Source organism: Eschscholzia californica, unplaced genomic scaffold, assembly GCF_041429995.1.
Source record: "Eschscholzia californica isolate CP2 unplaced genomic scaffold, dmEscCali1.0.p SCAF_5, whole genome shotgun sequence".
Taxonomy (NCBI): Eukaryota; Viridiplantae; Streptophyta; class Magnoliopsida; order Ranunculales; family Papaveraceae; genus Eschscholzia; species Eschscholzia californica.
The window spans coordinates 28667257-28678563 of record NW_028238472.1 but is presented as its reverse complement, the minus strand read 5'-3'; the positions used below and the strand labels follow the sequence as shown (position 1 = coordinate 28678563).

Genomic DNA, 11307 nt, shown 5'->3' with positions numbered 1-11307 from the left:
ATCAAAGCACAACTCCATCATCCAAACCATGAAAAACTCTAGTAACTTGTCTTCCACTGAGATCGAGGGTGCGAGACCACTACCCCCTGAAGTGATAGAAAACATATTGTGCCGGCGTCCGGCTAGAAAGGTTCTAGAGTTCAAAATTCTCGGTAAAACATGGGGTCGAGCAATCGATGGGTCAAAGTGGGAAGATTTTGTTAAGAAACATATCAAGAATCAGGAAATGGGAGGTTTTAACGTTGGGGGATTTTATATATATATATATATATATATATCTACAAAATCTTCCCACTACTCCATATATATATATATATATATATATATATATATATATATATATATATATATAGTAACTCCATCATCAAACACACTACTCCATCATCAAAGCACAACTCCATCATCCAAACCATGAAAAACTCTAGTAACTTGTCTTCCACTGAGATCGAGGGTGCGAGACCACTACCCCCTGAAGTGATAGAAAACATATTGTGCCGGCGTCCGGCTAGAAAGGTTTTAGAGTTCAAAATTCTCGGTAAAACATGGGGTCGAGCAATCGATGGGTCAAAGTGGGAAGATTTTGTTAAGAAACATATCAAGAATCAGGAAATGGGAGGTTTTAACGTTGGGGGATTTTATATATATATATATATATATATATATATATATCTACAAAATCTTCCCACTACTCCATATATATATATATTATATATATATATATATATATATATATAGTAACTCCATCATCAAACACACTACTCCATCATCAAAGCACAACTCCATCATCCAAACCATGAAAAACTCTAGTAACTTGTCTTCCACTGAGATCGAGGGTGCGAGACCACTACCCCCTGAAGTGATAGAAAACATATTGTGCCGGCGTCCGGCTAGAAAGGTTCTAGAGTTCAAAATTCTCGGTAAAGCATGGGGTCGAGCAATCGATGGGTCAAAGTGGGATGATTTTGTTAAGAAACATATCAAGAATTAGGAAATGGGAGGTTTTAACGTTGGGGGATTTTATATATATATATATATATATATCTACAAAATCTTCCCACTACTCCATGAGTTGTGATTTACTATATATATATATATATATATATATATATATATATATATATATAGTAACTCCATCATCAAACACACTACTCCATCATCAAAGCACAACTCCATCATCCAAACCATGAAAAACTCTAGTAACTCTATATATATATATATATATATATATATATATATTATATAAAACAGAAGGGAAAACGATGACTGGGACAAACATCCTTATTTAATTATGTATATTGTCTAGAAGCCCTTCTTTTAATTTCTAAAATAGTCCTTAAAATAAAATACATAATTTATTTAACTTTAACTTATTTAATAAAAGGAAGGAAAGAAAAAGAATCGTATATAGAAAAAAAAAAAAAGAAAAAAAAATAGAGAAAAAGAATCGTATAATTTATTTAACTTTAACTTATTTAATTATATATAACTCATTTAAGAAAAAGGAAAGAATCAAAAATTTCATAAAAAATTTCATATTTGTAGTACATAGAAACTTCTATTATAAAGAAAGAAAAAAACATTATATAGAAAAAAAAGAAAAAAGAAAAGAAGAAGAAATAGACAGAGGGCTTCTCTTCCATCTCAATCTATTCCTCTAGGTTCAGAAAGAAAGAAGTTTAGGGTAAGCATGAAAAATCTCTTTTAACCTGTTTCTCGATTCATCATTCATGAAAAATTATTGTTTGAGGTAAGTTTCTAAATTCTATCTCTATCTAGATTGTGTAGGGCAAGAAAAAGGAAATTTTCTAATGGTGTTTTAGGGATGATAATATACAGAAATTTTCTAATGGTGTTTTGAAATCTATTGAGGTAATTTCTAAATTACATGTTTCTTGATTTGAATTGAGAGCAAGGGTTTAATTTGGGGAAAATTACTCGCAAGGGTTTAGTTTGGGGAAAATTTCAAGTATTTATAGTGAAAATAAGAGATGTTCTTCACTTTCTCTTCATTGAACTTCAATTCGACTCAATTCTCTGGTGAGTACTCAACACTGTCTTCAATTTATTCTTCTTCTTCATTGTTCGTCTTGAATAAAATTATTCATGTAGTATTGTGTTCATAGTATTACTTTGTTCATAAATTTGTTTACACTTTAATCTGAGGATCAGAGTTGTTTATGTAGTTTTGTCCACTGTTAAGTATTTGATTGAGTGGACAAACTTGCCTGGCTCAATATCATAACAAATAATTTTCCTGTTACTTTGAACAAATTATACAATGTATTGTATTACTTTATAGATCATGGAGAAATAATTTTCCTATTACTATTAAATTATTCATCGACCGAATTTAATCTACTCATACCGTTATGTAAGACCTCTCTCCTTCCCAGTTCTATGTTTTTGCAGTTTTGCATATACTGACTACACTGGGTTCCTTCCTATATATAGAGAGTGTGTACCACTTACAAGTCATGAACTTTTCAAATCTGCATTAAGTATAGGAAAGAATGTATTCTTTCTATTGTAGGAGGTGGGCATTCATGGGTACAGAGTACTAAGTGATAAACTGATAGACTTCATTATGAATGTTTAGATTGCGAATCAAAATTGTCAATGCGTATATACTATATAGCATATAGATTTCTCAAGAACAAGCCAAGAGTTATATTGGATTCTAACCAGGCAACAATTAGTTAATATTCTTTAACATGTATAAGTCGATCCAGAGATTAATAGAAGAATATTAATGCATCAAGTGTGTGTGTGATATATTGGTTCATGTTGTTTGGTTACTCCTTTCATGCCACTTATGCCCTGATTAAGTATTATACAATATGGATTGGAGAGTGTTGACCTTATTGCTCTATAACATGCTCACCATGTATGTCCAATTAACTCAAAAAAGTGGTTTGGTTCATAATTAATTAGTTTTTTAGTGCTATGCTTATAAGACATTTATCCTTAACCCTTGCATTTGTTTTCCAGGGCTAAGCCCTTACTGTTTTAAGTTGAGATTACTGCAAGGTGTAAGGCCTTAACGTTTATAAACATGGAATAGCTCTTACATCAACAAAAGTAGAAATATGTCTAGAGATTTTATCTAATAAAACAAATAAAGTTGCTTAAATACTGATAGTTATTTTACATAAGCAGAAAGCTGCTCCGAGAGAAGCTTATAGTTCTTGCCTCTTGCTCATTGACTCGGGCTATCAGGACAAACCTTACCAAACATCAGGTGATTGTCTAATCTTTCTGTTCTTAATGTTTGGTTTTTCTAATAAGTTGGTTTTGTGTTACTTCTTTGAGTATAAGTCTAACTCTAACATGAGATTCACTTTGGATGCTTTGTTGGCCTTGAATAGTTGATCTTGTAATTGTCTAATCTTTCTTTTCTTAATGTTTGGTTTTTCTAATAAGTTGGTTTTGTGTTACTTCTTTGAGTATAAGTCTAACTCTAACATGAGATTCACTTTGGATGCTTTGTTGACCTTGAATAGTTGATCTTGTAATTCACCATGAGTGGTTACTTAGTTGATTGCTTGCATGACTTTTGCTTGAAAATTAGGTAGACCATCAATTGAAATTGGTCGAAGACTCTAGGGGCAAATCTTAAATCCACGAGCTTAGTCACTTGACTGAGTTGTTTACTAATTCCTATACACAACACATTATACTTATAGATGGGTCACGATCTATACTCTAATAATTCAAATTAAACGACAATGGTTTAAGTTTTCATAAATAACAAATTACTCGAAGATTGAACACAAGATCAGCTCGGGATTATAGAAAAATTCTTTACACTTATAACTGAAAAGAAAATTCTTTTAACAAGTATTATAGAAAATTTGAATTAGTAATTTGTTATTTATGAAAATTCTTTTAACAAGTATTATAAAAAATTCTACTAACAAGTATTATAGAAAACTCTTCTAACAAGTATTATAGAATTAGAAGATCAAGAATTTTGGGAATCAAGGAACTTCAAAACTAACATAAACTTATGTGTTTGTTCTTAACAAATGCAGTGTATAACTAACTAATTAGACATTTAACTTTTATAGCTAGAAAATAGCTATAATTCCTTTCTACATTTGGATTAGTTTTCTATAATACGTGTCAAAATCATAATTTGTCCAAATCAGGAAATGAATTTATCATCACCAACAACTCCCACAAAGGAACTACCTATTCAAGCTCTGACTCCGTACTTGGGGAGGTGGACAATTAGGGCAAGGGTAACGAGCAAGAGTCCTCTCCGATCATACACAAATGCAAGGGGCCCTGGAAAAGTATTTTCGTTTGATGTCCTTGATTCTGAAGGCGGCGAAATACATATTACTGGTTTCAACCCTCAAGCTGATAAATTCTACAATGACATTCTGACTGGAAAGTTATATGTTATTTCTAATGGTGTTTTGAAACCAGCATCCACGAGCTTCAATCATCTGAAAACAGAATATGAGATTTTTCTAGATAGGACTTCTAAAATTCAGTTGTCTAGGGATGATGATAATTCAATCCCAATGCAATTATTCCATTTTCTTCCTATTAGTGATATTGAAAGAATGCAAGCCAACTCTTTCGTGGATATTAGCGGTGTTGTTTCATCGAAAAATCCTGTTGTGCCAATCACAAAAAAAGACGGAACTACAACACATAAAAGGACTCTACAGCTGAAAGACAAGTCTGAACGAAGTGTGGAATTGACCTTATGGGGAAGCTTCTGCAATATTGAGGGACAGAAGCTCCATGATATTATTGAATCAGGCGTTTTTCCGATTATTTCATTAAAAGCTGGCAGAATTAGTGATTTTAATGGGAAGTCAGTTGGCACATTACCCTCAAGTCAGTTGGTTGTAGAGCCAGACCTTCCTGAGGCCTGCGAATTAAGGGACTGGTTTAAATCCGCATTACAAGAAACAACTGCGATCTCAATTTCAACTACATCTCGAATAGGGGACAAACGACGTATCCTTATATCCCTGATTAAATCGAATTGTCTTGGAACTTCTAATGCTACTGATTGGATCACTGTTAATGCTAGAATTATATCCGTAAAAAAAGATACCTTTGCATACCCTGCTTGCCCTCTTATGGTCGGAGAACGACAGTGCAACAAAAAAATGAGCATTAATGTAGAAGGATAATGGCATTGCTCCAAATGCGATCGTTCTGCTCCACATTGCGAGTTTAGATACATATTGCAGTTAAAACTACAAGACTTTACAGGTAGTACATACGTAACAGCATTTCAGGAGTGCGGCGAGGAAATCATGGGAATTTCAGCAAAGGAGTTGTATTTATTGAACGAAAAAGATGAAGACAAATTCATAGACACTATAAAAAGTGTTGAATTTACTCATTATATTTTCACCCTAAAAGTAAAAGAAGAAACGTACAATGATGAACGTCGAGTTAAGTCAACGGTTGTGATGGCAAAGAAGGTGAACTACTCAATTGAAACCAACCTTCTATTGGACTCAATGAGTAAAATCCATGAAGATTTAACGCCTTCCGAATGACAAACACCTTTATTATTCTTTAACCGTCTTCAATGATTATAATGGTTTTTACTGTTTTAGCACAAGTTTTTCCGTTTTTTCCTTTGTTAGTTTTTGAAGTTGTGACTAAGTGGAATCTATTGTCCAATGTAGTAAACTCAATTCATCTTTTTTTCATAATAATAATAATAATTGTTTACATGTTTGTTTGTCCATTCTCATTGTTATAATCATCATACTTGCTTGAAATTTGTACATGTTTTTTCTTTTAGATTTATTTGAATTACTTGAGTTTAAATCAAATGAATCTCAAATGTTATTGAATGAATTACACATTGTGTGTTTTCCTTTCCTGATTAATTACATAAAAACCTATTAAAATATTTATATTTCTTTTTCAGGTTTGTTGTTTTTCCGCAACTGAACATCTTCTCAATTTTCCTTCAATGAACACCCTCCCACCTAGCCAACCAACCCACCATGAGCATGATGCTCCAGACGACAATGAGGCAACCAAAATTGATGTATAAATACTTCTTAATTTATTTTCGTCTGTTACATATTTTTTACCCACTTAATATGTTTAAAACACATAGTTTATGTTACCAAGGATAAACACCGAAGTTTCCTTAACTTGATATATTTTTCCTACCCAATTAGCACCGGAGTTTGTCACAACGCAAGCGGCGAGCGAACGAACGATTGATCTGTCAATCGAAAGGAAAATCCGTTGCCACTGAGAATTCGGTATGTAATGGAAAACCTCTAAAAGTATAGTATTGTATTCACAAAAAGAAAGTTATTTTTTTGAATATATGTTTTGGATTGTATTTAAGTCTTTTTAAATACATAATGCAGGTATATTTCTCCTTAGAAGGTGACAATTCACTCAACACACCGCAATCAAGTCCTTCTACAGGTGCATCTACCTTACCTTTCCAAACTCCATCAAGCTGCTATTTTGTGGGCGAGGTTATTTACGAAAACTTATTACCTTATCCTAATATTACTACTCTAATTACTACAACAATACGTATTTACTCTTAAATTTTCTCACCAATAATATTTTATTTATTAGGGATCAAATACAGCTAAGCGTCCTAGATGTCTTTTTAACTCTCCACAACAACAAGAACTATTAAACAACTGTCATATCGATCATGATCATATGGTTGACGAACCGGGATATACTTTTCCATCTCCCATAGAAATAATCACATCTATACCCGATGGTCGTCATTCACTAGGATTGATGGAGATTGTTTGTCCCAACTGTAAAGCACTACATTGGAGTGACGAAAAATTACAGGCTTCTACTTCAAGAAATCAATTATTTGGAACATGTTGTTTCCAAGGGAAAATCTGTCTACCCTTACTGCTTGAACCGCCTTTGTCATTGAAAAATTTGTATGATGGTGATAACGTGCAGTCAAAATCTTTCCGTCTTAATATTCGCCGTTACAATGCATCGAATGCTTTTACAAGTCTAGGGTGTACTTTAGAACAAAGAGTTTTTGATGGTCAAGGGCCTATCTCATTTACTATACATGGAGAATTGCGTCACAGGACTGGCTCACTAATACCATCTGATGAAACAGAGCCTTCCTATGCGCAACTTTACATTTACGACCCTTACACTTCATTAAATATTCGTAGGCGTCGTAATATGGACTTAGATTTAACAGTTCTTCAAGTTATTCAGACCACATTACTTGAACATAATGCGTTCTTTCTGAAGTATAAACAGGCTCACACCATTCTCTCGCAGTCGAATTCACCCAACCAAGATTTACATGTTCATTTACACTATGATGCATCAACTGATAAACGACGTTATAATCTCCCTACAACAGATGAAATTGCCATTATAATGCCCGGAAATGGTACTGAAAAATCTTCACCTAGAGATATTGTCTTACATTTGAAAGGGTCGGGTGAATTAATGCGTATATCCGAATGTCATCCAGCATATTTACCTTTACATTATGTATTATTGTTTCCGTATGGAGAGTTGGGCTGGCATCCCGACCTAAAGCAATGGGATACAGATAAAAATCGAATAAGTAAAAGAAGACTTACTCAGATGCAATACTACAGTTATCGGTTATTTCAACGACCAAATGAGTATTCTACAATATTAAGAGCCTGTGGTTTATTTCAAGAGTATCTGGTAGATGCATGGGCCTCAACAGAGCAGAATCGTTTAATGTTTATTAGACTTCATCAGAAAGAATTGCGGTCAGAACTTTATAGTGGTCTGGCAGATATTTCAGATGATGGGTTGCGCCCTGATCAAGTTGGTCGTAGGTTTATCTTACCATCCTCCTTTACAGGTAGTAGCAGACATTTGTTTGAAATATATCAAGATTCTATGGCAATTACACGTTTTCATCATCATCCAGATATTTTTCTTACTATGACTGCGAACCCCAAGTGGCCTGAGATAACATCTGCTCTTTTACCGAATCGAACCTCAATTGATCGCCCAGATTTGGTTGCAAGGGTTTTTGAATTGAAACGTAGAAAGTTAATGCAAATAATTAACAAAGATGGCCTTTTCGGTAAAGCTGTAGCCCATGTTTACACAATAGAGTTTCAAAAACGTGGTTTACCTCATATGCACGCCCTTATATTTCTTCAGCAGTCTGACAAGATTCACACAGCTGCTCAGGTAGATAAATATATTTGTGCAGAATTTCCCTCAGAAAATGGGGATTCATTACTATTTGAGACTATTAAGAATTGTATGATTCACGGCCCGTGTGGCGATCGCCGACGTACCTCACCATGTATGATTAATGGGAAATGCTCGAAAGGTTATCCACGTAAATTTGTCGATGAAACAACTTTAGGTGAAGATGGATACCCTATATATCGTCGACGCAATGATGGTCGTGTGTTCACAGTCAGAGGTCACGAAGTTGATAATAGGGATGTTGTTCCTTATAACCCATACCTTTCTAGATTATTCGATTGTCATATTAATGTGGAAGTTTGTGCAAGCGTACGTTGTGTTAAATATATCAACAAATACATCTATAAGGGTGATGATCGTACAACATTAGTTATAGGAACGACAGATGAGATCCAACAATACCTCGACTCACGTTATATTGCACCCCCTGAGGCTGCCTGGAGAATATTTGGATTCTTACTCCATGAAGAATATCCAAATGTGGTGAGGTTGGCGGTACATCTACCAGGTATGCATAATGTCGTTTTTAATTCCGATGACACTACTGATTCCATACAGTTTAAAGCTGCACATGAAATATCTACCTTAATGGCATTTTTTATGCGTTGTCATACGGATGAAGCTGCAAGAAACTATACCTATCAAGAATTCCCGCAACACTATGTATGGGACAAAACATGTAAAATATGGTCAAAACGGAAGAGAGGGTTTGCCATAGGAAGAATGTATTTCGTCAGTCCTAATGCGGGAGAAAGATTTTATCTACGTTTACTTTTAACAGTGGTAAAAGGTCCAGTGTCATTTGAATCATTGCGAACTGTAAATGGCAAAACCTATGACACTTTCAAGTCATCTTGTGTTGCACTTGGACTTTTAGAAGATGATAACGAATGGATCCAATGTTTGGTAGAAGCTGCAGATATGAATACAGGTTACCAATTAAGAAGACTTTTTTGTATCATTTTAGTTGAGTGCAATCCATTAAATCCGCAATTATTATGGGATAGATTCGCTAAAAATATTTGTGATGATCTTGCCCATCAACTTCAAACTACACGCGGTATTGAAAATCCAACACAGTATCAGATATTTGATTACGGATTACACCTCCTCAATGAACTCCTTTTAGAGTTTGGTAAAAACCTTCAAGACGATTTTACATCAATGCCTCATTCACGTGAAAACTGGAATCAAATATCTGGAAATAGGCTTATCTGGGAGCATACACAACTCCAAACAAATATTGATATTGTCTCTTTAGCTTCCAATATTGACCGCCTAAATGTCGAACAACGTGAAGCATATGATGTCATTCTTAATTCAGTTAATCTCAATGAAGGCCTCCTATTTTTTCTCAACGGCGGGGCTGGAACAGGAAAAACTTATTTATACAACACTCTTGCTTCAACCTGTCGGAATAATGGTCATATAGTTATCACTGTTGCATCATCTGGCATTGCTTCATTATTGTTATCCGGCGGGAGAACTGCTCATTCCACGTTTCGTATTCCTCTTGATGTACATGAGGATTCTTTTTGTAACATCAAAAAACAATCACCACTTGCTGAATTATTTCGAGCTGCAAAGTTGATTATATGGGATGAGGTTCCAATGCAACACCGATACTGTGTCGAGGCTGTAGATCGTACACTTAAAGATATCTGTGATAACACAAGACCTTTTGGTGGTTTAACAGTGGTTCTAGGTGGTGATTTTCGGCAGATCTTACCCGTTATACCAAAGGGGCTACGAGAACAGATTGTTGGAGCATCATTAAGGCGATCATTTTTGTGGTCACAAATTAACGTCCTAACTCTATCGCAAAACATGCGATTGCAGTCAGATGACTTTCGTAATCGTCAATTTCGTATTTTTCTGAATGAGGTACAACCTTTCCCTCAATATATTTCTTCTTTTGCGATTGATAATAAACAAACATATTTAACTATAAATCAATCTTAGTTTCTAATAAATATAAAATATCTTATTCTTTGTAGGTTGGTACAAAACAATCAGAAAATATTGCGTTGCCTTCTTCGATTAACAGATGTGATACTTTGTTACAACTCGTAAATGCTATTTATCCACATCTTGAACGACCTGACTTTGTGAGCCCAGAATATCTCACACAAAGAACCATCTTATCTGCACGTAATGACGACGTGTTTGCCATCAACAACTATGCTTTAAACCTCTGTCCAGGTGAAACAATTACATATCTAGCGGCAGACAAGATGGCTGACGTTGAACATAATGACTACTCCTTAAATGCTCGATACCCTAATGAGTTTCTCAACTCCCTTAATCCATCGGGATTACCACCATTCAAGTTAGACTTAAAGGTCGGTTCTCCAATTATGTTGCTTAGAAACCTTTCCCCCAAAGATGGACTTTGTAATGGTACTAGATTGATGGTCGTCAGATGTGCCGCCCGAGTTATCGAAGCTAAAATCTTAACAGGAGATAAAACTGGCAATTTGGTATTTATTCCCAGAATCTCTTTGACACCAAGCTCTTCTGATTTGAACATTCAGTTCACTAGGCGTCAGTTTCCTATTCGATTAGCATATGCAATGACAATAAATAAGTCTCAAGGCCAGTCAGTTACACATGTAGGAGTTGATTTACGTTTTCCAGTTTTTAGCCACGGCCAGTTATATGTGGCTCTTTCTAGGTGCAGTGATAGTAGTAGAATTTATGTATTGCTGCCTGAGCAAACAAGTTCTTTTTCTACTAATAATGTTGTTTATAGTGAAGTTTTATTGTAATTGTTTGGTTTATTGCCTCCCTGGAATATTTTACTTGGCAAAATTTTAAACTTTTCATTTTTTTTTACTTTGTTATTCCATGACATTTTACATTCAGTTATTTTAATTATAATTAAACATTTATTTTCAGTTATGCATATTGTCCAAGTTCTTCTTGTATTATACCGTTGTTGATCTTCAAAATCCACTAGCTAAAATTGATAAGAAGGCTTTTGTGGTTGTTGGTCGAATAAGACTAATGGCTCTTTATGATATTTGTTTTAGTTAGCTCAAAACGTTACTTTTGAGATAAAAGATGATCAGGTTATGAAAATTTCTCTTCAGTTACAATTTCATA

At 34.4% G+C, this 11307-nt stretch overlaps 1 protein-coding gene across 2 annotated transcripts; it reads left to right on the top strand.

Annotated features, from left to right (window-relative positions):
* The first annotated feature begins 1565 nt into the window (after nucleotides 1-1565).
* LOC147538113 (uncharacterized) lies at nucleotides 1566-11037 on the top strand. 2 transcript variants are annotated; one of them, XR_015226367.1, is made up of 6 exons: nucleotides 1566-1681; nucleotides 1777-2037; nucleotides 3157-3238; nucleotides 5909-6031; nucleotides 6168-6254; nucleotides 6366-6479. XR_015226367.1 is itself a non-coding variant. In XM_086644688.1 (6 exons), exons 5-6 carry the CDS (start codon nucleotides 6676-6678, stop codon nucleotides 10968-10970), a joined length of 4182 nt encoding a protein of 1393 aa, XP_086500814.1. In that variant the 5' UTR covers nucleotides 1620-1747; nucleotides 3083-3238; nucleotides 5909-6031; nucleotides 6168-6254; nucleotides 6366-6675; the 3' UTR covers nucleotides 10971-11037. The 2 variants fall into 2 exon arrangements, 1 of the variants encoding a protein (XP_086500814.1); XM_086644688.1 differs by lacking the exon at nucleotides 1777-2037 and adding an exon at nucleotides 10200-11037 and having other exon boundaries at nucleotides 1620-1747; nucleotides 3083-3238; nucleotides 6366-10086.
* The last annotated feature ends 270 nt before the right edge of the window (nucleotides 11038-11307 follow it).